Below are 27,627 nucleotides of genomic sequence, written 5' to 3' on the forward strand. Positions count from 1 at the left end.
AAACTAAAATATAAATCTGAACCAAAAAGGTAGAGGAAAAACAGAGTGAAAAATGAGTCAGGGCGTAGACAAATTCTGACGTGTCTCTTACCAGGTTTCTGAGCCCCTTCCTGTTGTCCATTCTTTACTACTGTATCTGGATCTGCTTACACACACATAACACACACAAGAAACACACACAAAAGGACTTATCAATTAAAGGTGTCTGAATGGGTAAAACCTCAAAAGCAAATACCAGATTACTGACAAACACACAGTTTGTTTAAATCAACAATCTGATAGAAATCATGAAAATATTCACATCACCCAGCATCAAACACAGGAGCGGCCGGCCCTTATTTCACAAAAATACATACAATGAACATCACTGCTTATTTAAACAGGAGAGCTCTGTTTGCTTACATCCTTCATCTCGAGACAAAAGAGCTTCAGTTCTGTCACAATCTGTCAAGACAAGTGCTAGACAAAAGGGTGCATGTACAGTGGCAAGAAAAAGTATGTAAGTCCTTTAGAATTAGCTGGTTTCCTGCATCAATTGGTCATAAAATGTGATCTCATCAAACTTGGGAAATCATTTTATTTCCTCGATGATGGCAAGCGGTCCAGGCCCCGAAGCAGCAAAGTAGCCCCAAATCATGATGCTCCCTCCACCGTACTTCACCGTTGGGATGATGTTTTCATGTTGGTATGCGGTGCCCTTTTTACGCCATATGTAGTGCTGCATGTTCTTCCCAAACAATTCAACCTTACTTTCATCAGTCCACAAAACATTTTCTCAGTAGTGTTTTGGAGTGTCAAGGTGGTCTTTGGGAAACTTCTGGTGTGCAGAAATGTTTTTGTTGGAAAGCAGCGGCTTCCTTCATGATGTCCTGCCATGAACACCATACCTGTTTAATGTTTTCTGTATAGTAGACTCATGAACAGAGATGTTAACCAGTTCCAATGATTCCTTCAAGTCTTTATCCGTCACTCTAGGGTTCTTTTTTACCTCATTGATCATTCTGCGGTGTGCCCTTTGAGCCATCCTGACTGGACGGCCACTTCTAGAGAGAGTACCTATAGTACTAAATCATATCTATTTATAGACAATTTGTCTAACTGTGGACAGATGAATATCTAAGCTCTACACGATAACTCTGTAACCCTTTCCAGCTTTACGCAAAGCAACAGTTCTTGATCGTAGGTCTTCTGAGATCTCTTTTTTGCAAGGCATGCTCCACGTCAGCAGATGCTTCTTGTGAATAGCAAACTCAAAATGTTTGAGTGCTTTTTATAAGTCAAAGTATCTCTAACCCACACCTCCAATCTCGTTTCATTAACGGGATGCCAGGTTTGCCAACTCCTGACTCTAATTAGCTTTAGTTGATGTCATTAGCCTTGCCCAATACCCAATTCCCAATGTGCTTTTAAGTCCTCGTGGTCACGTAGTGATTCGCCTCAATCCGGGTGGCGGAGGACGAATCCCAGCTGCCTCCGCGTCCGAGACCGTCAACCCGCGCATCTTATCATGTGGCTTGTTGAGCGCGTTGCCACGGAGACGTAGCGCGTGTGGAGGCTTCACGCCATCCACCACGCGCCCCACCGAGAACCAACCACATTATAGCGACCACGAGGTGGTTACCCCATGTGACTCTACCCTCCCTAGCAACCGGGCCAATTTGGTTGCTTAGGAGACCTGGCTGGAGTCACTCAGCATGCCCTGGGATTCGAACTAGCGAACTCCAGGGGTGGTAGCCAGCATCTTTACCACTGAGCTACCCCGTGTTCATTTTTTAATGTAACTTAGATGAATATCAAACCAGACTGTAAGACAAATTTATGCATAAATGCAGGTAATTCCAAAGGGTTTCATACTTTTTCTTGCCACCTTAGGTGATTAGTCCCACAACAACTCTTGTTTTAACCAATTAAATAATTGCACATGAAATATATGGATTGAGATATGGTAACATGTACAAGGAAAACAGAACATAAAGGTTGATTCTACAAGTATATTCAGCAGAGGTCGAATGATATTGGATTTTGCCGATACCAGTAACTAAGGTGCCGATAACAGATTAATCAGCCGATAGTTTTTAAAATTGATTTACTTAATGTAAAAATCTAATATTCAGAGTTTAGCTTGGGTACTGTGGTTATAAGCGAGGACACACAGATACAGACATTTTGTTCAATAATAATAGTCAATTTTTTTTTATGTTGTGGCTGAATAGTCCGATATAATGGTCAATATTTTTTTAAAGCTATACTACCATTTACACCAAGTTGATTCAGGCATAAAAACATTTTAACATACATTAAAGAAAGAAAAAACAGATAACTGTTTAGTACAGTTTTTATATCTATCTGATATGGTCTCCAATATATTGTGCATACCTACCTAGTTATAAAACCAAAATGGGAGATAAATGATTGCTAAATGTATTAAAAAATATCTTTATTTTAATTTCACAGTTAGCAATAGGGCTGGGTATTGATTATTAGATTTTTAGATTATATGGAATCGGAATCGAAAGCTTGTAAATCCGATTCGATATCGATTCATATGAGTTTATTTCAGTTATAATGTCCCTTTTGCTTACATATGAAATAAATTCTCTCCAGGCTGATGTCGTTAATTATACAGGGGACCTTCCAACTAGGTACATTATGAAAATATTACTTTTACTTGTATAATATTTTATTACTTTCTCATCATTTTGGTTACATTTGACCTTTTCAATACAAATCCATGCATTCAATCGATAAATCTAATATTAGATTGCACATATTATATTTTGTTACATGTTTATTGTTTAATTGCATAATTTGTATTATTTACAGGTATTAACATCGATTCGTTGAAGACGTGCTAAAAAACGGTACTGTCTCTTTAAGAAAACCAGCATTTCTGTAAAGAGCGTCTGTGGATGAGCGCATGTTAAAGAGAGAGACTCAAATGGCTTTATCTCATCTGTGCTATGCCTGATAATAAATAAATGTTTATTTTTTGTTTTTGCACAAAGGGTATTAAAATAGACTTTATTCAATGACAAATCTAAATTTGTTTGCAAATGCGAGAGTTGCGCACAGGGTAAAAGATCAGTCTTGGGATTTAAGAATCGATATTGAGATCGATCAAATGAAGATTGGAATGCATCTGTAAAAATCGATATTTTTACCCACCCCTAGTTAGCAATGTGTTTGTCTGATGCTAATGCGCTAATCTCGTTAGTTAATAAGATACTACTGAAATACTGTAATTTCATAAATGCTATGTTTACATACAGTACAATAATTGTCCTTTGGCTTAATTGCTCTGTAGTTTGATTCAATGGAATAAAAGGTAAAATACTACACTAAATATCCTATGATTTTAGGCGATTTTAGCAGTTCTACTTCCACAAGACTGAACCGTTGGATTAGCCACACCCCCTCTTTCCAAAACCCCGCACTCCAAAGACGCGAAATGAGCTTTATTGAGACTGACATCATGCAGAAACGGTTGTTAAAAACAACAGCAGCAAAATAGCGCCCTCAACTGGCAACTGTTATGAGCAACATGGCTTAAAAATGGCATTAAGCCTCAATAATTCGCTGCAACTACAATACTTTGAGAACGTGCAAAATGACTTACAAGTCGAAAGTGCCATTGTCCGCGGACACATTTTTGTTTGTTGTTTACAGAGTCTAGAGCTGTCACAGAGACCGGCGAGATATCTCTCGAAACTTATTTCATTAATATCTTTCTGGGATTTTTTGCATACCTTTCCATGAACAAAATAGCTTACAGCACCTTTAAGATCGTTTTACGAACAGTTCAGAACAAGACAACTTCACATAAACTCTCCAAAAATCAAAGCATGTTGTAACACAAAACTGGACAAAGCACATTGTATGGCATTATGTTTGTACACTAGAGAACCGTTGTATTCATGGCCTGTCTGATGTTTTCACTGGGTCAAATGAACCTGTTAAACATCAGCACAGATCAGACTCACCCTTGCCGTCATTGTCCAATAGTGGGATGTAGTCTGTTTTGCCCACCGTCTCTCCAATCTGATCATCAAAGCTCTCGGCTTCTAGAATGGCCACAAAATCCTTCTCCACCATGTTCTCCACATCAGACTGGGGAACACTGTCGGTCAGAGCGTCGGTCAAACTCAGGTCTGCCATGATTCCCACTGCAACAGAGCTGAGAAAGAGTGGACAACACTTTCATTTTTATTCAACATCACAGTAATTAAATGTTCGATGTATCATACTACCATACTACTTTTGAAGTATATAGCATGAATACAGTGCACAGTATGTGTTTGTATGCATTGAACATCCCTGATGACATACCACATTTTCAGTGTACAATTAATGATTTTTCGTATTAATCTCTTCCATGCCTCATTATTTGTCCAGACTGGGGCTGATCGATTTATCAAAATACAATCAGAAAAGGTAAGTGATTTTATCACACTAAAATCATGTTAACACACATATTTTCACGTCTTGTGTCTATACTTTTGAACTTTATTTTAACACTCGCCCCATTGAGAGCGAGAACCACTAATCGCGACCACGAGGAGGTTACCCCATGTGACTCTACTCTCCCTAGCAACCGGGGCAAATTTGGTTGCTTAGGAGACCTGGCTAGAGTCACCCAGCACACCCTGGATTCAAACTCGTGACTCCAGGGGTGGTAGGTGAATACCCTTTCTTGAAAAACTTTTCTATTGGCAGTAGAGCATGTTTGCCCATATTGACTTAATTTTGGTAAAAAAAGGAAATCCTTACTATGTTTTTTTTTTTTTTATATATTAATCATATCACAGGCCTGGATAGCTCAGCATGTATTGACGCTGACTATCACCCCTGGAGTCGTGAGTTTGAAACCATGGTGTGCCGAGTGAATCCAGCCAGGTCTCCTAAGCAACCGAATTGGCCCGGTTGCTAGGGAGGGTAGAGTCTCATGGGGTAACCTCCTCGTGGTCGCTATAATGTGGTTCGCTCTCGGTGGGGTGCGTGGTGAGTTGTGCGTGGATGTCGCGGAGAATAGTGTGAAGCCTCCACACATGCTACGTCTCCGCGGTAACGCGCTCAACAAGCCACATGATAAGGTGCGCGGATTGCCGGTCTCAGATGCGGAGGCAACTGAGATTCGTCCGCCACCACCGGATTGAGGCGAGTCACTACGCCACCACAAGGACTTAAGAGCGCATTGGGAATTGGGCATTCCAAATTGGGAGAATATCCCAAAAAAAAAAAAAAAAAAAAAAAAAAAAAAAAATTAATGATACTCTCTAGATTACACTTTAACTCCCTGTCTACACCGGGCGGGCCAAAACTAACTAACTAACTAACTAACTAACCTGTTATTGGCAGGAGTAGTGCCAGTGTGTGCATCGCAAAATGAAATGGGACATCCGTTTACTGCTGGCACGATGCGCCGTAACGGACACTTCCAGTGTGAACAACATCATTGATTATAATGGGATATATTTGCTTTCGAAGCGATGCGAGCGTCCGGTGTAACAGGGTGTAATTCTGAAATAATGTGCTCTTGTTTCATCAACTTTTGTTGTTTTTTTTGTTGTTTTTTTAAGTGTGAAACGTACCTAAAAAGTCCTTAATTTGGTCTCCCCCAGACATGTAATCTCAAGACATTCGGCCTGTGTGATCCTAAATCACGCAGATTAAACATGTGACAGCGGTGTATCAGAGCGGGATTACAGCTGTGGGACGCACAGTCCAGAGGATAGACGGACATCCACACACACACACACACACACACACACTTCTGATTAAAAAGGACAGAGCTATCCTAAAGCAACAGTTCTGTCTTTGTGCACCTTTTCTAAATGAAATTGTAACTTTAAACATTAAAGAACATGAAACGACACATTTGAAAGTGAAATGGAATATTCAGTGAGAAAAATATGTAGGTTGAGACTTTAACAGCCTGTCTTTCTCTCCATACATACTGTACACATATACATATAAAAATAAAATAACGAGAGAGAGAAAACAACACACACTGTTGGAAGGAATTCAACTTAACTCGACCTCATAAAACAACAGCACAGCTCGAGTTACAATCAAATTGTCACTTTCCTGTGACAACATAAAAACTGTGAGGTGCCTTCTAAAGGCGAGTTACCACAGTGAGGCGAACAGAATGTTCCTTGGAGGAAGAGAAGGGGGTTTCAGACAGGAAGTGGGTGTGAGTATTAGGTGTTATGACAACAGCAGCAGCAGGCAGTGTTGACCTTATGCTGTTGCACTTGTACTGCACACTACAACTAAAGAATTTCATGACATCATTATTACTGTTGTGAGGTGACATTGTAATCAGATCTTAAAATGAACGGCTAAAAACAGCCGAAAGCAACCTCCTGTTTACCCAAATAGCCAGCATTAATCTGGTGTTTAATGACACAATCAAGAGGTCACAGACATGAACTTCAGCATGTCTGAGACGTTTATGACACATCGGAGTATAATGACAAATGTGTTTAGCAAATATTACACACTCGTTTAGTTTCAAGACATTTGAAGTGTCAAGTGTGTCAAGACATGTCCATATCTGGCTCAATCAATGGCATGAATTTGGGGCGGGACTGCCTGTTCGCGCTACTCCTTTCACTGATTAAAAAACAAGCTAGTTCCGCCTCTGAAATCTGATGAATAACGTTCAAAGTCGTTGTACAATAGTAGAGATGTCCCGATACTATATATATTTTTAGAATGAGTACCGATACTTCCCTTTCGGTGTTTGTTTTTAATTCCATATCAACAGTTTATTTTATTAAAACTTTAATGAAATGAAAAAAGACCAACAAAACTTAACATAATATTGAATTTTTATTTTATTTATTTTTTTTATCAAATGAAGTTTCAATCCAAATGAAAACAAATTAAAATATTTTTTGTCAAATAAAGTGCTGTGTAACAGAGCATCACAGATGTGAGATATTGCTTAAACATTATACAATTACTATTTATTATTATTATTATCATTATTAGTAGTAGTATTAGTATTACAGTGAATATTACGTAACTATACAGTAGTGATATATACCTGTCATACTTTTCTTTTTTCCATTTAAATTGAGCTTTTAGTTTGGCAGAAGCTTTTATTTTGAAGCCCTTTCCGTTTCTGTGTGTTTTTGACGGTAGCTTCTCACTTCCGGAAAAGCAAGTTGCTACGTGACCCAATGCAATTAATAAACCACAAACGGCTGCTATTTGATTAAATAAGTATCTAGACTGTATATGCCAACAAATCTTGTTGAAAAGTAATTGTTCTGTTTTCATTTGATAAAAGTTTGGATTCATGCGATTAGACACGATTTTGTCGATAAAATTTGATTAAACTTTAAAACATGGAATTGTAATCAGAAAGAAAGAAAAAATGGAAAATGTGAAATTTGGGGAAAACATATATAGAATTTAGAAGTCCTGCTAATAAACTTGAAACAATTCACCTAATTACAAAAACACTCGAAGGAAACGTGCCATTGTTTTAATTAATAATTTATATTGAAATTTAACATTTTAATAGGCTAAAGGAGTGTGTTCAATAGCATATTAACTATTTTTTCTGTGGTATTGAAATTAATATATAGAAGGGGGAAATTTTACTGATTTCAGTACCCACTACTGAACTTTTGGCATTGTGACAATACTAGTCGGCACAACACAAGCGTTTACATTTAAAGCGCGCAGCACATGCAAACTACAGTGGCAAGAAAAAGTATGTGAACCCTTTGAAATTACGTGCATTTATGTATAAATTTGTCTTAAAATCTGGTTTGATCTTCATCCAAGTTACAATTATGAACAAACACAATGTGTTACAATAACACACACATTTTTGTATTGTTCTTATACATTTTGGATACATCATTCAAACATTCACAGTGTAGGTTGGAAAAAGTATGTGAACCCCTAGGCTAATGACATCAACTAAAGCTAATTAGAGTCAGGAATTGGCAAACATTGCATCCAATTAATGACACTAGATTGGAGGTGTAGGTTAGAGCTACTTTGACTTATAAAAAGCACTCAAACATTTTGAGTTTGCTATTCACAAGACGCATCTGCTGACGCGACGCATGCCTCGCAATAAAGAGATCTCAGAAGTCCTACGATCAAGAATTGTTGCTTTGCATAAAGCTGGAAAGGGTTACAAAGTTATCATGTAGAGCTTAGATATTCATCTGTCCACTGTTAGACAAATTGTCTATAAATGGTGATGATTTAGTACTATGGGTACTCTCTCTAGAAGTGGCCGTCCAGTCAGGATGGCTCAAAGGGCACACTGCAGAATGATCAATGAGGTAAAAAATAACCCTAGAGTGACAGATAACGACTTGAAGGAATCATTGGAACCGGTTAACATCTCTGTCATGAGTCTATTATACGGAAAACATTAAACAGGTATGGTGTTCATGGCAGGACATCACGAAGGAAGTCGCTGCTTTCCAACAAAAACATTACTGCACACCTGAAGTTTGACAAAGACCACCTTGATACTCCACAACACTACTGGGAAAATGTTTTGTGAACTAATGAAACTAAGGTTGAATTGTTTGGGAAGAACATGCAGCACTATGTATGGCATAAAAAGGGCACCGCATACCAACATGAAAACATCATCCCAACTGTGAATTAAAGGGGAGGGAGCATCATGATTTGGGGCTACTTTGCTGCTATGGGGCCTGGACTGTTTTCCATTGAGTGAAAAATTAATTCCCAAGTTTATCAAGATGTCCTACAGGATAATGTCAGGGTGGCTGTGTGCCAGCTGAAGCTCAGAAATAGTTGGGTGATGCAGCAGGACAATGACCCTAAATATCTTAGTAAATCCACTACAGAATGACTTCAAATAAAAATTAAAAAAAAAAAAAAAATCCAACTTTTGGAGTGACCCAGCCTTCCGAACTTTGCGTAGGTCTAATCTGCAGCTACCAGAAATGCTTGGTTGAGGTTTTTGCTGCCAAAGGAGGATTGACCAGTTATTAAATCTAAGGGTTCACTTACTTTTTCCACAGCACTGTGAATGTTTAATGGGATGTTTTTAATAAAGACATGAAAGATTATAACTGTTTGTGTGTTAACTTAAGCACATTGTGTTTGTCTAGACTTTGATGAAGTTGAGATCACATTATATGACCAATTAATGCAGAAAACCAGCCAATTCCAAAGGGTTCACATACTTTTTCTTGCCACTGTATATATTTATTTCATTAAATTGCAGCCTTTGCGGTTTAATAATCACACTAGGACATTTTTGGGTTTTAATTTGTGCGATGAATGTTTACATCAAATGGTATCGGTTTTTGGTATCGGAGCATTTTTTACGAGCTCAAGTACATTAGCGCCGTATTGGGCCAGATTTCGATATGAGAATCAGTACATCCATGTACACCTGTTACTATCAACTGGAATCTATAAAAATGTGCTAACTATCTTTGATTGTTTATCTTACTTGGAAACTATAACAGCCTAGAGTTGTGTTGAATTATGCTAATAAACATCATATACATAAATTGTCGGTAAGAAGGTCTGCAATGTGGACCAGACTTCACGCTTTTAGGTAAAACTTTAACAACGCAAGACTATACTGAGAGGACCTATGGTCTCGGGATAAAGCAGTTAGTGTTATTTTGGATGTAAGCATAATAAAATGAGCTGGAGCGCATCAGAAGTCATCAAGTTTGAACAAAGGAGGAAACTGGGGTAAAGCGGCTGTTCAACGGGACAATTTAATTTGATATACTCCAAGCAAAACTAACACAGCTCTATTCAACAGTCGTGTGTGTGTGTGTGCACTTTGTCTGTGTTTGGCCATTGATAGAGTTAAGCCTGTTTAATCTACCACTCTACCACAAAGCACTGGTGTGTATAAAGGCGTGCACACACAGGTATGCTGCTCACACACATTTTATAATCTTCGGCACATGAGTTGAGATTGAACTGTGGGTGTGTCAGGAATCCAAACAAACACTATCTGATCTGAGAATCACACACACTCTCTTTCACTCAACCTTTAGTGACGACACACACTTTACTCACCACGAATAAGGGACTAGAGAACAATACTGCTACTACATTACTACTGTACATAACCAACGGCCTAGATAATAAATATATATAAAGTATATAAAAAATTGATTTTATTTATTTATTTATTTTTTTAATAATTGAATATATATATATATAGCTCTGGAAAAAATTAAGAGACCACTGCAAAATGATCAGTTTCTCTGGATTTACTATTTATAGGTATGTGTTTGAGTAAAATGAACATTTTAGTTTTATTCTATAAAGTACTGACAACATTTCTCCCAAATTCCAAATAAAAATATTGTCATTTAGAGCATTTATTTGCAGAAAATGACAACTGGTCAAAATAATAAAAAAGATGCAGTGTTTTCAGACCTCCAATAATGGAAAGAAAACAAGTTCATATTCATATTTAAACAACACAATACTAATGTTTTAACTTAGAGTTCAGAAATCAATATTTGGTGGAATAACCCTTGGCATGCTCTCTACCAGTCTTTCACATTGCTGTTGGGTGACTTTATGCCACTCCTGGCGCAAAAATTCAAGCAGCTCGGCTTTGTTTGATGGCTTGTGGCCATCCATCTTCCTCTTGATCACATTCCAGAGGTTTTCAATGGGGTTCAGGTCTGATTGGGCTGGCCATGACAGGGTCTTGATCCGGTGCTCCTCCATCCACACCTTGATTGAGCTGGCTGTGTGGCATGGAGCATTGTCCTGCTGGAAAAACCAATCCTTAGAGTTGGGGAACATTGTCAGAGCAGAAGGAAGCGAGTTTTCTTCCAGGACACTTCTTCATTCATGTGTCCTTCACAAAGATGAATCTGCCCGATTCCAGCCTTGCTGAAGCACCCCCAGATCATCACCTATCCTCCACCAAATTTCACAGTGGGTGGCTTGACGGCCTCTCCAGGTCTCCGTCTAATCATTAGATGACCAGGTGGAGGATCGGTGATGATCTGGGGGTGCTTCATCTAGGTTGGAATCGGGCAGATTCGTCTTTGTGAAGGGCACTTGAAATCAAGCCACGTACAAGGTTATTCCATGCATCAGTGCAGCTTAATGACAACATCTCAAAATGTCATATTCTATTCAGTCTGGTTCTCTATTCCTGTAGTAACTTCTGCTTTTGCTTCTGCTGACAGTCACACATTTTAAAACACGACATGATGAATGAAATTAAAATAACCACTGAAAGCAGGATGGAAACATGCCCAAAGAAAATATTTTAAGACTGAGATAACCTTTACCCCTTTAAGCTCTGAAGCTGTTTTTAAAGATTTCCTGTTTCTGTAGTATACCCAAAATTAAAGGCTTATAACTAGACAAAAAAAAATAAAAAATAATAATAATATATATATATATTTTTTGGGTCAATTGTTTGGTATCATTTTAAAGAAAACTTTCCAAATGTTTTAATGATATAGATCAGGGGTCGCAACCTCTTTGACACTGAGTGCCATTTTTTATTTTCCTGGTCAGTGACTGTTCTTGAATTTCATGTGTTGGAAGCAGGAAAAATGGGCAAGCGCAAGGATCTGAGCGACTTTGACGAGGGCCAAATTGTGATGGCTAGATGACCGGGTCAGAGAATCACCAAAAGGCAGGTCTTGTGGGGTGTTCCCGGTATGCAAAGGTTAGTACCTACCAAAAGTGGTCCAAGGAAGGACAACCAATGAACCGGAGACAGGGTCATGGGCGCCCAAGGCTCATTGATGTGCGTGGGGAGCGAAGGCTAGCCTGTCTGGTCCGATCCCACAAAAGAGCTGCTGTAGCACAAATTGCAGAAAAACGTAATGCTGGCCATGATAGAAAGGTGTCAGAGCATGACAGTGCGTCGCAGCTTGCTGCGTATGGGGCTGCGTAGCCGCAGGCCGGTCAGAGTGCCCATGCTGATCCCTGTCCACCACCGAAAGCACCTACAATGGGCACGTGAGCGTCAGAACTGGACCATGGAGCAATGGAAGAAGAGTGGCCTGGTCTGATGAATCACATTTTCTTTTAGATCATGTGGATGGTCGGGTGCATGTGCGTCATTTACCTGGGGAAGAGATGGCAGCAGGATGCACCATGGGAATAAGGTAGGCCGTGTGATGCTCTGGTCAATGTTCTGCTCGGAAACTTTGGGTCCTGGCATTCATGTGGATGTTACTTTGACACGTACCACCTACCTAAAGATTGTTGCAGACCACGTACACCCCTTCATGGCAAAGGTATTCCTTGATGGCATTGGCCTCTTTCAGCAGGATAATGCGCCCTGCCACACTGCAAAAATTGTTCAGGAATGGTTTGAGGAACATGACAAAGAGTTCAAGGTGTTGACTTGGCCTCAAAATTCCCCAGATCTCAATCCGATTGAGCATCTATGGGATGTGCTGGACCAACAAGTCTGATTCATGGAGGCCCCACCTCGCAATTTACAGGACTTGCTGCTAATGTCTTGGTGCCAGATACCACAGGACACCTTCAGAGGTCTTGTGGAGTCCATGCCTCAACGGGTCAGAGCTGTTTTGGCGGCACGAGGGGGACCTACATGATATTAGGCAGGTGGTTTTAATGTTGTGGCTGATAGTAAATTAGGTGGCTCCAAAAAACTGCTTTTGTTTTGTTCATGTCAACTGTAACTGAGTAAAATTTTGTGTTGATACGACAAAGCAATCAAAAGTTATAGCATAAAACATTTTTTAAAAACGTCCAAAAACGTCTCTAAGTGTCCAAAAGCCTCACCAAACAAATAAAACATAATAATTGTACATAAGAGCTAATTACACATGCACATACAACAATGACTAAAGATATGCTCTCTCTACAAAGCATGCAAGCATGAGTAACGAGATTTCATTGAGCTAGATAGCACATTATGTGGATTATCTAATGATTTACGATAATGATTACGTTGTGTGTGGGCTCGTTTTAACGGGAATCTCCTTCTCTAAGTAACGGTATGTGATATTGTATGTTGTTTTTATTTTCCTGAAGTTATACGCACAAACGGCACTTATTAGAAACAACTGTTTACATGTAACATGTCAAAGATATATACTTAGCCATCACTCACTACATTTTTGTCTGTGAGTAAAACAAATGTGTTGGTTGTATTCTACTCTTTGACAGCTTTCCAATGACATTAAACAAGGCTATTTGATGAGTTTGATGTCTTTACCGATTACTATAATATGTAGAGTGCAGAATTATTAATAAATTATCAAAATGGAATACTTCTGATTTGTCTGCTAATTTAAAAGCGCTTGTTCAGTTTTGGTCATAATGTCTACATGCATTGGAAAGTAGAGCTTCTAAGCTTTAAACGATACCTATTTTGTGTTGGTCAAGACTGAAGTTATTAATATTTTGATAATTTTTTTCTCGATGGGCCAATCTGAGCTTAAAGGGTTAAAGCAGAATTTATGCTAACATAACTACAGTACAGTAGTTGTGAGTTTTATCTTTATACAGTATTGATACATTTTTTTTTTTTTTTTTTTTTAAAGGTAGATTGTGGCTTGAATAAAGCCAACACAAAAAGTAAATAAGGCCCAAGCTTGACTTTACATGTCGCTGCATTCGGAATTGTGTCAGAACGCAATTCTCTGGGTTCCTACAAGTGGCGCTAAAGAGGTATTAGCACAAACTAGTTACAGTTTTATTTTTCAGTCTTGGTGGAGCACCAGTTTAAAGAGAATCTTGTTGAGCAAGTTAAAGTTTGTTAAAATGTTGACATGTTAATAGCTAGCTTCATGAATAAATATAGCTGCCCAAACACAACTGGTCCATTTCCACCTTGTGGGTTTCGGAAAACAATGCAAGGTGGACACATGCATTTGGCATTTGACATTATTCTAAACAATTCTGAAGCAATTTGAGTACATATAAGAGGACTATTTTAAAGTCTGTTGTAAGAGCCACACATTCTGCTGAAAGGTGGTGGCGCTATGACTGTGATCCAAAATAGTCAAATCCATGTGATTAGCACCCAAGACTAAACATACATCACAATTTTGAGCTAAATCACACATTGCACATAAAAGATATGCGACACTTCCTGTTTCCCATTTTTCACCATTCATTTAATGCCTCGCCATGGCATCTTCAATGTCTTGGCATGATGTTGCACCAATTTGGTGCAAGTCACATGAATCCCCTAGGAGGAGTATTTAAAAGTTCAGAGCCTGCGATTTTCAAAGAATCCAAAATGGCCAACTTCCTGTTGGGCGGGGGTACTGACTGCGAGTATGAAATTTGTTTGGCTTTATGAGAACTACATATGTACTAATTTTGGTGACTGTAGGTGAAATCCTTAGAAGAACAATAGGGCCTCCGCACTTTCAGTGCTTGGGCCCTAATAACACATCCATTTAATGGCACAGATATTTGACCCCTTGCATACTAAAGTTTGTAACTCCACAGTAATGGAAGAAAGCATGTTAAACTCGCAATGCATTGGACAAGCATTCATATCCGCATTTGCGCACTTGCGTCGAGCATGTTTCTGGCCTTAGGGATGTACGAGAGCCTCCCAAACGTTCCAGAGATTCTTGGAATTCCCTGGTGTGACAGTGTTGCAGGTTTGGAGAGGGACTCAACCGTGACTCATAATCATAGCACAGCTCAACTAAACACACATCGAACACACACTGAACACACATACTGCGTCTGTGTCTATCACAGTCTGCACAAAGACACCATTTACCCAAACTCTAACCTCTACCCGGGTCATCTGATGACCATCAACCAACAGCAGTCAATGATCAACTCTTTAACCCTTTGTTTCGTATCTAGCCTGTTTTACACAACCGTGAGAAAATACAACAATAAGCCACTTGAAGCTGTGTGTTACAGTGATTTGACCCAAATCAGAGCATCTAAAACCACCACTTACATTTGTCAATAAAAAAATATTTACAACAGTATTTGTATTTCCTGAAAGGAACAGTGCTACTTGCAAGGCAATAAAGAATAATGTTAAAGTTTTATGCAAGTTTATGTTTTAAGCTTTGTTTTCAATATTAATGAAATAATGCATCCAGCCGGTTTGTTTTCGTTGGCTTTAAAAGAATCATTAGCACATTAATATAGAATTCAAGTGATGTACAGTCACTTACAAGTATTTTAATTTATATTACGACTAAGGATAAGCAGTTCACACTAGGACATATTTGTGATGTTTAATTAATTGTGCATTAATCAAAATAAAACAAAATCTCAAATAACTCAAATTCCGTGTTTAAAGTTAATTATTTTATAAATGAATCCCACAATTCTGTCCGTGTTTTCCACTTCACGGAAATCGCAGGGCCCTAAATCAGATTTAAAGAGTAGCAAGAACATCCTCTGTCAAAATAGACTTATCAGCACTTCTCCTTTAATAATATTAGAGACAAATGGTTTCAATTTCACTGAAAGTTTTATGAAAACACACCCAGGCAATGTCACAGCACCGGTTAGAGCATTACTTCAGAGAAAGTATGATACATTCTGCCCAGAGCGTTCATGATATTTATACTGAATGTTCACTTTCTATTCAGTTATGTTCATGTTGCTCGTTGTATGCATCCTGAAAGTTTCCAGGTGAAATGAACATTAGAGGCGCTACAACAACAAATCACAAGTAAAACGGCATATTATCATGTTCATACACATGTACTTTTCACCCTGTTCCTCACACAATGCTATCTTATGACATCTAAACACTTTTACTACAGCGCATGACTCATTCTAACATTTGCATTACATAATGAACTACATTTACAAGCTTGTTCCAGTATAATGACATTTTATGACACTATTGCTTAGGTTTAGGTTTAAGGTTATGGGTAGGGAGGTCAGTTTTGTTGGGGGAAAAAATCTGTAATACTAAAACATCTGAAATTTGAAAACAATTTCACCTAAATCTAACAGGGGGCTACATTTCTCAATTCTTACCTCGTTTTATTCAGATGGAATGATTTCTGAAGTATGTAGCCAACATTCTGGCCTTCAGTAACTTGTTTCCCAGCAAGACGTGATGCAATCATGTGCTAACTTACCCTTATGTTGTTGTTCTTGGCAGATACCTTTCATAAACACTTTAACAAAAAGGGCAGTTCACCCAAACATTTGATTTCTGTTATCATTACTGAGGTCGTCAAGCTCATTTAAATCTCTCTTCCAAGGAATACAAAAGGAGATTTTAGGCAGAATGTTAGTCACTATTCACTGTCACTGCATCTTTTTTTCCATTCAATGAAAGTGAATGATGACTGAAACTAACATTCTCCTTTAAATCTCTTTTTGAGTTCCATGGAAGAAAGAAAATCATACAGGTTTGCAACAACATGAGGGCGAGTAATAATGGCAGAATTTCATTTTTGGGTGAACTATCCCTTGAAGAGTTAAAGTAAATTCTCACCAGTTACATTAAAAATGACCGTTTTGTGTTGACAAAATGCATTGGAAATACAAAGATATATTTTCATATTATGCATTATTATGGCACTTTTCCACTGCATGTTACGGTTCGACTCAACTCGACTCTGCTCGCTTTACTTTTCTGAGCTTGCTTTTCCACTGCAGTTTAGTGCAGCCTCAACGTGGGTGGGATTTTAGGCTGATCGTCATAGTTGCGCCGCCTCTACTGCCATGACATCATCTTAAACGTGACACAAACATTACTGACCATAAACAATAACACGACTGTTAGCTACTAGCTCATTGTGCTGCATAAAGCAGTTGTTGCATGGTGATTTTACACAAATGTAACAGTTAAATTGGCCTGGTTGTTTTAGAAGCAAGCTTTCCAGTAGCTGGTCAACTAAATAAAATGAAGCTTTCAAGCAGAATATAGATTTAACATAACAAAACATAGCATCCTCCATCGTGGACTCCCAACAACACTGTGGCCGAGTCCAGGGCACTCTCCCCCCCATTGCTCGCCGGTCTTTTGCCAAAAATAGCATCCAGTTGGTCAAATCACTTCCACTTTCTTCTGTTTGAACCACTCCGGCTGTTGTGGTCCTTGATGGTTCTGTAGTCACTTAAGTGTTTTTTTTTTTAATTTTCCCTACACTGTTGGTAGGTCCGGTGGTAGCCGTGTGCGGCCAACAGCTGAGACACTTCCTGAAAGACTATTTTGTTTCACGTTGTTTCGCTCTCAGCGTGGTTTTGCGCACAGCCATTTCTTTTTACAATTTGAAAGTCGTGTGAACAAATGATATTGCTGTCGCTGTTGTTAACTTTAAAACTAGCGGGATGATGTCCCGTGTCGCAAATCCAGTGACGCTGGTAGTGACGATTCTCTCTGACCAATCAGTGATCTGCAGGGTTTTGACATCACATTTAGTATCGGCTCGGCTCGCTTGGAACCTCGACCGAGGTGGTACTAAAAGAAGTACCAGGTACCAGGTACTATCCACAGTGGAAAACCCCCCAAAAAGCGAGCAGAGTCGAGTCGAGCTGTACCGCGCAGTGGAAAAGCCCCATTAGAGATGTAGATGAGATGTAACGTGTGTTTAAGCGTTTCTCTTATTCTGCAGCAGAGTAGTACTGGTAGCATTACACAAAGCATTTTTGCTATTTCTGCCTTTCTTGTCAAAGGTGCTGTATTATGAGGGAGCGCCACGATGTCACGAATCAAAACTAGACTGCGCCAAATTTAAGTGCTTGCAATGTAAACAGCCTTCTTGTTTATAAAAAGCAGTGATAGATTTATCACATCGCTTGCTTACAGATGTGCAATAAAATGGCATTTGTATGTCAGATTAACCTTCCTATGGTATTCGGTCATTTTTGACCGAAAACGTTTTCCTCATTTATAAAAATTGTTTCCTTTATTGATGCTGAATAACACCCCTGGAGTTGCGAGTTCGAATCCAGGGCGTGCTGAGTGACTCCAGACAGGTCTCCTAAGCAACCAAATTGGCCCGGTTGCTAGGGAGGGTAGAGTCACATGGGGTATCCTCCTCGTGGTCGCGATTAAGGGTTCTCGCTCTCAATGGGGTGTGGTAAGTTGTGCATGGATCGCGGAGAGTAGCATGAGCCTCCACATGCTGCGAGTCATGTGATAAGATACGCGGATTGACGGTCTCAGAAGCGGAGGCAACTGAGACTTGTCCTCCGCCACCCGGATTGAGGTGAGTAACCGCGCCACCACGAGGACCTAATAAGTAGTGGGAATTGGGCATTCCAAATTGAGAGAAAAAGGGGCTAAAAATGAAACAAACAAATAAATAAATAAATGTTTCCTTTATCTGAGCAGTACAAGACTTAGTGACTTTCTCCATTTGCCATCTGAACATAAAATAAAATGTGGCTTATCAGTGCAAAACATACACACCCACTCACACACACACTTACACAAACAAACATGAACTGGTGAGACTATAACACAGAGCTTTTGTTACACTTGTCCAAAGAAAAAAAAAGCAAATAAATCAGTCAATGCTAAACACACACACTCTGAAATGAAGGGGTGAGACGATAACACACTTTCAGTGCAGAACAGATATACACACATAACCAGGGCATCAATAAGTGCAGCTCTACAGCCATCTTTTGGTAACTGTTGGCATTACAAGTCATCTGTTGTTTACTCTGATTCTTCTGTTTTATACTCTAATTCAATTTTCAAAATTTTACAGTTCATTTCTGTTTCTAGATGTTCATTTTCTCGATATTATTATGCATTTTCTTTGAGTTATTACATTTTTATGTTTAAAATAAATTATTGGTAGAAAAATGCTTATTCTGTGTCTTCTGTTTGTAACACCATGGTCAGGTCTGATTGCAATTATAATGACATTAACTGCAAAAACTGACACTTCAAATCCATTTTAAAATGCTAAACTTTGACAGATAATAGCTTGATAATGTCTAAATATATATCCAAATGCATATCTTGTGATAAAGTATAAAATTAGGTTACAACGAGTCATCAGACTACACATTAGGTGACTACAGTCATCTACTGGCTGTTACTAGCATGACATGGTTTTCCAGTCATGTTAATTATATATTTTTTCAGCAGATGGCAGAAATCTGCCTCTAATTTATGTCACATTTTCATATTTCCTTCATGTTTTAACTTACAGAAGTGTAGGCTCTGAATTTAATTATTTATTTCAAAAATGTGCTTATTTGAATATCCAAATTAATGGTAAAATCTAGAAATTTCTGAAATGGTATCATCATCATCATCACCACAAAAAATAAAAAATACAAATAAAATAAAAGGGGGATTACACATCTGACCCTTCCGGTCAAAAATGACCGCAAATACCCAAGGAAGGTGCCATTTTTCAATACCATAGGAGGGTTAACAGGTTTATACATCTGTAACATCTGAAGTTCAGTAAATATGTGCTTCCGCACTGCACAAGCTCACACTGAACTCAACAAGCATTTAATGAGCTGCACAAGAGAGAGAGGGAGATAGAGCTGATTTACTCGGGGAGATTCTGGAATTACAGTTTAAGATTTTTAATTTGATTTGTTCATCTGAATGGGTTGGTTTACTAATTGGCAGCTACAAGTGAAAGTGAATAAAAGTGTGCAGGAATTCCCCGTATAATGAACGTGCAACATAGAGGAATGATTACAATTGTGCTGAAGCAATACTGCTGCCTATCAGAGGTTACACGCCTGTGAGAAATCTCACCGATCTAACATCCTCTGAGCTGACTGTGCACAAATACAGTGACAGCTCATCATTATCATGTGTATGAGTGTCCCGTTGAAGGGGAAAGGGACACAAAACCCACTCTATTCGAGAGGCCGGCACTCTAGTGGAGTGGACATGCATGTCTTCTGTGTGTTTATTAGTGAATCACTCGTCTAAATGAAATTTTTCAGTAATTTGTCCTTCGCTGTATCTCATTAGCTTAATCTGCCCCTGAGACACACAACCAACAATTCCCTGCACCTAAACAATCATCTTGCAATGGTCAAGCTCTGGATTTATGGAAGGGAAAAGCAGATCCACTAGAATTAAAGACAACATGAAACAGGAAATAATGTAGGGCAGAACTAATACATTGGGGTTTGAATGAATCGTGAATGTTAGGCTAAGATATTATTGCTTAATGCCATGATGATATCAGCAGAAAAAGTTGGAAAACAATGGAAAGTTGTTTTAAAGGCAGAGCAAGTTATTACACTTTGATGAAAGATTGCAGAAACCAACAATTGTTTTCTTTTGAGTAATATTCACTGATGAATCACACATAATAAAATTCAAATTCAATAATAAGACTTGGAATGTGTATCGAGTAGTGCCCGACCGATATATCGGTCGGCCGATATTAGCCTTTCACCGATATATCGTATTGGCGTATATGTTTACCGACATGCGCAGATATGAAAAATTTTTTCAGAACATATAATGCAGAAAACAATGCTTTAGAATTGGTGTCATAATGTAGTTTGTCCAGCAGAGCGCGCTCCGACTCCATTGTTTACAGAGCTGAGCTGACCGTGGCTCTGCAGACAGGGCGGAGTTAAGCGGTGCAGAGTTAACCGGTGTCTTCTCGGTAAGCTGCTAACTAGTTTATGAAATACATACTGGAAAGTTAATAAACAATGACCCCATCATTTTCCATTTTCAATATAACTAATATAACATTAACCCTGTCCCTGACAACCATGTCACTCATGTTTATCACATCTGTTTGCTGTTAGTCAGCTACAGTTTGTCAGTGCAGTCAGTAATGTAGCAGATTGAAAGGTAAACATCAGAGCATCTTTCTGCAGCTCAGCAGACAACGATGCGGTGGTGGATTGTGTCTGTTGAGTGTTGATTTCACGCTACGTTGTTACCTAGTTGGTGAGACGCAATGCTGGTCCATCTTTTACTCACCGTGGCAACGAGCTTATAGCTAACTAGCTAACCACGTAGCTACTTTCATTGCTTGTCAGCTGAGTGGAAGCTAATTAGTAAACATGTATTCACCAAACTGTTTTGTTTAAGATTCACAGTTTGGTACCCCCTTCAACTGAACAATTCCAGTCATTGCATTTATAAAATGTAATATTTAAAAGTCTGGTTTTCCACCGTTGAAAGTTTCCCCTGAACTTGTATAGCAGAATACGGTGTAACACCGCTGCCGCTGTTATGTCTTGACTCGGCAGGTGTAAATGCTTCTTGTGATACAACCTGCCCCTAACTGACTGGCAGTATTATTATAGTCAGCATTTGACTGATACTAAACAGTACTAATGTTTATTTAGCTATTTATTGTATTTTTATTTATTCTTTATTTAAATGGTCAGCAACTGACTGATACTAAACAGTACTGATGTTTCTTTAGGTATTTATTGTATTTTTATTTATTCTTTATTTTCTCAGTGTTCATTTCTAGAAATTGTTGACAATGTGTAATAATAATAATAATGTCCAATATTCTTTAATAAAAAATATTTAAGAAAGCAGCCTTCTGAGTACCTTTGCATAGTCATATCGGTGCAAAATCGGTGAAAAATCCACATAGAAAAGGTCTGTTTTCATTCCAGCTCAAATTAACTATATCGGCCACCATATCGGTAAACGGTGAATTTTCCCTCTCAAATCGGTATCGGTCTCAAAAATCCCATATCGGTCGGGCTCTATTGGACTGTGCCGTGAAGATCAGTATAGATGAAAAAATTTATGAAAAAATTTAATTAAACTTTAAAACCCAGAATACAGGGAACATAAAGCGTAAAAACACGGAATTTTAACTAGATAATAAAAAATAAAAACTAGATTTCATAGGGCCCTAATGTTCAGATTTCACATGCCAAAGTTGGTCCTGAGGTGTCGTGATCGCGCTGTCACCATCACTTTAGTTTATATTTACATTGCATTTAACCACGTAAGCTATGATGGACTGTTATCACAACATTCTCGTGAATGTGTATGAAGCATGGCTACAGACCAGTGTAACGCACCAGATGTGTTTAGTGCATAAACGTCTGTAAACACTCACACGATCTCCTCCAGTGCAGTTTTGAGATCACCGCTCACGAGTATTTCAGCATTTCATTTAGAATGCGGACCTTATTAAAAACTACCACACCGGAGGAACTCAAAGTTCCAGCAAAATAAAAGTTCCGGCAAAATAAAAGCTCTGTTTAAATGGATGCGTGAAACTGAAGACATCATGACAGAAAAATGTTACTATTCTATAGAAAAAAAATATAATAAAAGTAATAGCATTAATACTACTAATAATGATAATTTAATAATAAATGGTTTATTATTATAATTATCATTAATATTTATAATTATTACTATTATTACAAAAACAAGTGTACTCATTATCAGCCTTGTGCCGCAGGTATCAGATTTTTTTATATTAATGTTTTAATTTATACAGTGAAGCTCTGTTGTGCAGCATTTTATTTGACCAAAAATAATTGCTATTTTTGTTGAAAATTCCTCATTATATTTTATTTAATTAAAGCTTTATGTATTAATTTGATTAAACACTGTTTTGATGATAATCATTTTTAAATTGAAAATACTTAAGTCATTTCCTGTGATTTAATCAGTAATCTGAGGGTATTTATTTGTTGCCGTCGATTTAGTATTGACACCAATGTACCAGTGATGGTATCGTACCGAAGCCAAAATTTTGGTAAGGGAGCAGCCCTAATGTCACTCCTGACAACAGATCTCATGTAAAATCAGTGTTCAAACTAAATCTGGAGCTCATACAGCTACAATCCCTCACTTTTCTGTCATCCATCATGCATTCTGTTCATTACGTCCATCTGAAATCTCTCTCTCCTCACTGAACGGCTTTATAATGGTGATTTTGGAGATTTCCCAGTGCATGATCGAGCGTAAAGCTTTGAAATCGTCCTGCTGAGAGCAGTCAGAGAGATTACAGCTCAACCAATGAGGTGAACACGCTCAGGGTGAACCTCATGAAGAAATGTCCGGCTCATATTTCACCCAAAACTCAAAATAAATAAATAACGATATTTTTGCATTTAAAGAAAATGTAAAAAAAAAATGTTAGCACCACTTGCATTATTTTCATGACAACAAAGCACCCCCCCCACCCCCACATTCACAGAGAGACTGCACTCCTCTATCACTTTACGGAAATGCATTATTAACGAGGTATCCACCCATAATGTCATGGAGCAGCTTGGCAACACATGCAGAAAGTCGCTCTCTAAATGTGTCAGGAAGCATGTGGGGGGTTTCTGTGACTCAGCGATCTCTACACAAACACACACCTGTACTAGAGCACGTCTGTCACAATACACACCCTATCAAATCACTGAACTACGATCTCTTCCTGTAAACCATCTGATACACACAAACACACACAAAAGGAACCACCTAGAATACTGGATTGTGCCAAATAAATGACTTTACTTTCACTTCCTGATGCACTTCAAGAGGTAACACAAAAATAACCAAAAACAACCCAAACAAGAGTCCTGCTTAATGACTTAATAACTGAACCGGCCAGATTGAATTGCACCAAAAAAGCCGTAAAACAAATTCATTTTTAATGTCAGACGTATTATTTACATGTTAAACTGACCAACATCTACAAATATATATATATATATATATATATATATTTTATAGCCATGTCGAGTCGCAACTTGATGTCCAAAGTAAAAATGTTGATCTAAATGTCTGCAAGTCAAACTAAATCCTTAAGCATCTCACTTACTGTATCATAAACTCCAATTCAAGCTAAACCAAAAGGAAAGACAGACAATTATAATAACTGCAGGTAGAAGTCAAGCTTGGGAACACCTGAGCAGGACTGAGATGAATACTGGATACAGACAAGAAACGTCCCTTATAATCAGTGGGAGAAGAAACCATCTCATTTTCTCAATCAAACTGAGGGCTGTTTTTACATTCACAACAGTCCATTAGAAGCATAAACTCTGTTGTGTTGAGAGTGAATCCAGACTCTGGAAGAGAATAGAGTAGAATAGAATAGAACACAGTAGAATAAGTGTAAAATAAGAACAGAATAATAGTGCAGAACAGAACAAAACAGAACAGAATAGAATGAAATAAGTGAATAGAAGAATAGAAGTAGAGTGTAGAACAAAAACAAACAGAATGATAGTGTAGAATAGAACTAAATAGAATAGAATAAGTGTAGAACAACACAGAACAGAACGCAATAGAATATAATAGAGCAGAATAGAATAAGTAGTGTAGAACAGAATACAACAGAATAACAGCATAGAATTAAAACATAAAATAATAGAATTAGTAGTGTAGAACAAAACAGAATGATAGTGTTGAATAGAACAGAATAGAATAACAAAATAAGTGTATACAGCACAAAACTCAAAATATAATAGAGCAGAATAGAAATGGTTGTGTAGAACAGAATACAAAAGAATCCGAGTGTAGAATGGAACCGAATAGAATTAGTAGAGCAAAATACAACAGAATAGAACAGTGTAGAACCGCACAGAATGGAATAGAATATAACAAGTGTAGACCAGCACAGAACAGAACTCAATAGAATATAATAGAGCAGAATAGAATAGGCAGTGTAGAACTGAATACAACAGAATAACAGCATAGAAAAAACATAAAATAATAGAATTAGTAGTGTAGAACAAAACAGAATGATAGTGTTGAATAGAACAATAGAATAGAATAACAAAATAAGTGTATTCAGCACAGAACTCAAAATATAATAGAGCAGAATAGAAATGGTTGTGTAGAACAGAATACAAAAGAATTAGAATGTAGAATAGAACAGAATAGAATTAGTAGAGCAAAATACAACAGAATAGAATAGTGTAGAACCGCACTGAATGGAATAGAATATAACAAGTGTAGACCAGCACAGAACAGAACTCAATAGAATATAATAGAGCAGAATAGAATAAGTAGTGTAGAACTGAATAACAGTGTAGAATAAAGCAGAAAATAATGGAATTAATAGTGTAGAATGAAAAGCACAATAATAGTGTAGAACAGAACAGAATAGAATTAGTAGTGTAGAGCCAAATTCAAAGGAATAAAAGTGCACAGAATAGAATTAGTGTAGAAAAGAATAAAATAGAATGAGTAGAGCAAAATTCAACAGAATATAATAGTGTAGAACAGCACAGAACAGAATAGAATATAACGACATAAGTGTAGAACAGTACAGAACAGAATAGTGCTGAACAGAATACAACAGAATAATACTGTAGAATAAAACAGAAAAGAATAGAATTAGAGTGTAGAACAAAAAACCAGACTGATAGTGTAGAATAGAGCAGCACAGAACCCAATAGAATATAAAAGAGCAGAATAGAATATGTAGTGTAGAATAGAATAAAACAGAATATAATTAGTAGAGTAAAGCAAAATACAACAGAATCTAATAATGTAGAACCGCACAGAATAGAATAGAATAGAATAGAATAGAATCTTTGGCACATAACTGGGCTGGTACGTTGGAGGTACAGTTACATTTGTTGCGTGGTACAAATACAGAACCAACGAAACCACACAGAATATATTCAATGTGTAAATACAAAATGTTCAATAGAAATCGATAGAAATCATTTCTGCTAATACCTGTGCGAAGACCATTTTAAAACAACATTAAAACAAAGTCCACGTGCATCTGTCACCAGTATTTCCTCATGACATCACACACACACATACACTAATGTCACCATCATTTGAGCACATATAAATCTAGGGTGGTTCTATGGAATTATATGTGTGCCACAATTCTGTGCACAACATTATATTTTGAGCGAGCAATATGATATTTTGAGAGCACAAAAATGATACTTTGAGCATGCAAGATTTTATTTTGAGCACACAAAAAGGTATTTTGCATTCGCGTTTTGTAAAGCAGTGTATTATGTGCAAATTCACATTCAAATAAACTTTATTCAAATGCAAAACGTATTTTTGTTTGCTCAAAGTGAATTCATTTTTGCAAGAAGATACATCGCTTTACAAAACGCACGTGCAAAATACCTTTTTGTGCACTCAAAATATCATGTCGCATACACAGAAAATGTGTGTGTGCTTAAAACACAATTTTGCACGTGCAGAATTTTGGCACATATATAACTCCATATAGTTTGTGCATGTCAGTTTTGCAGATATCTCCAGTAATCCCACTGATGTAGAGATTGATGGTTGTTAAATCTAAATCCCCAGCAGAATGCATCATATACTGAACATGACAAACTTTACAGACTGCATGAGATCAGATGCACGTTACACCGATATCTACTCTAGCTGATTGCTGATATAATTATACAAACCCTCCATTATACAACTAAAAGAGAAAATGTTTATTATTCATTACCAGAGCTATCTGTAAATACACAATCCAAATCACTGTTTCATGTTTGAAGTGATACAATGTGTATACTTTCAACTTAACAACAATAAACTTAACCAAAGTGACTTAATTGTAACTAGAAGTGTGTGTGTGTGTGTGTGAGATTGGGTTTGTGTATTAGTGTGTGATTGTGTGTATGTGTGATTGTTTGTGTGTATGTGTGTTAGTGTGTGTGTGTGTGTGATTGTTTGTGTGACTGTATGTGTGCCCGTGTGTGTGAGTGTGTACAGAGTGTGTGAATCAGCTCAGCAACACACCCACACACTCACATATACAGACTGACACACAGACTCACACACACTCTCTCTCTCTCACACACACATACTGACTGACACACACACACACTCATATACTGACTGACTGACTGACTGACTGACTGACTGACTGACACACACACACACACACACACACACACACACACACACACACACACACACCGACTGACTGACTGACTGACACACACACACACACACACACACACACACACACACACACACACACACACACACACACACACACAATCGCACATACTGACACACACACCCCATTTACATACACACGCTGTCACTGACACACACACTCAGCCGCGTGCGCAAACTGCCCTAAGCATGCGCACATTCACGCGTCACTCTCTCGTCTGATAAATATGATGATGAAGGTGATTTAATGAACTTTTATAAGTTTATTCTCACCGTTTCCGTTGATTTCGGAGAGTTTTCTGCGCGTGTGTCGTTGTCGCGGCCTCTCGCTGATCCGCCCTGCGCTCTTCACTGACCGCATACACACGTCACCGCCCCCCCTGACGCTCTCAGCCAATCATAGGACAAGAAAAAGAGACGGACAGCTGTTTCCTCCATTCACGGCGCGGTACGAGTGTCTTCGGGTCTGATGCCGTCTGTCCGACTGGCGCACTTTTGATGGGCATGCGGCGCGAGCAATGAGAGAGTTTGATTCCTTTTACGGCCACTGGGTGAGCCAATGAAAATAAAATAAAATAAAATAAAATAAAATAAAATAAAATAAAATTAAATTAAATAAAAATAAAATTAAATAAAATAAAATAAAAATTAAATTAAATTAAATTAAATTAAATTAAATTAAATTAAATTAAATTAAATTAATCTGTAACATTCACTAAACTGAAGAAAATAATATTTGCTAAATATTAAATTATCTATAATTTCCTAAAATACTAACGTTTACTTTATTCCCATGAATGACATTAATTCACAAACTATTTTTTATTATCACTCAGATGCTGCATATTAATGCATGCATAATT

The 27,627-nt window shown here is 37.8% G+C and overlaps 1 protein-coding gene across 2 annotated transcripts in view; it reads right to left on the bottom strand.

The window, feature by feature from the left end:
- LOC127431504 (microtubule-associated protein 4) overlaps positions 1-27,123 on the bottom strand; it is a 108,349-nt gene extending 81,226 nt beyond the window's left edge. For both annotated transcript variants that reach the window (XM_051681944.1, XM_051681942.1), the window contains exons 1-3: positions 27,038-27,123; positions 3,981-4,174; positions 92-142 (exon numbers count right to left, since the gene is read on the bottom strand). In XM_051681944.1, coding sequence (XP_051537904.1) covers positions 92-142; positions 3,981-4,155 — 226 coding nt within the window. In that variant the 5' untranslated portion in view covers positions 4,156-4,174; positions 27,038-27,123. The remainder of the gene's footprint in view (positions 1-91; positions 143-3,980; positions 4,175-27,037) is intronic.
- Positions 27,124-27,627: the final 504 nt, after the last annotated feature.

Source organism: Myxocyprinus asiaticus, chromosome 41, assembly GCF_019703515.2.
Source record: "Myxocyprinus asiaticus isolate MX2 ecotype Aquarium Trade chromosome 41, UBuf_Myxa_2, whole genome shotgun sequence".
NCBI classification, from domain to species: domain Eukaryota; kingdom Metazoa; phylum Chordata; class Actinopteri; order Cypriniformes; family Catostomidae; genus Myxocyprinus; species Myxocyprinus asiaticus.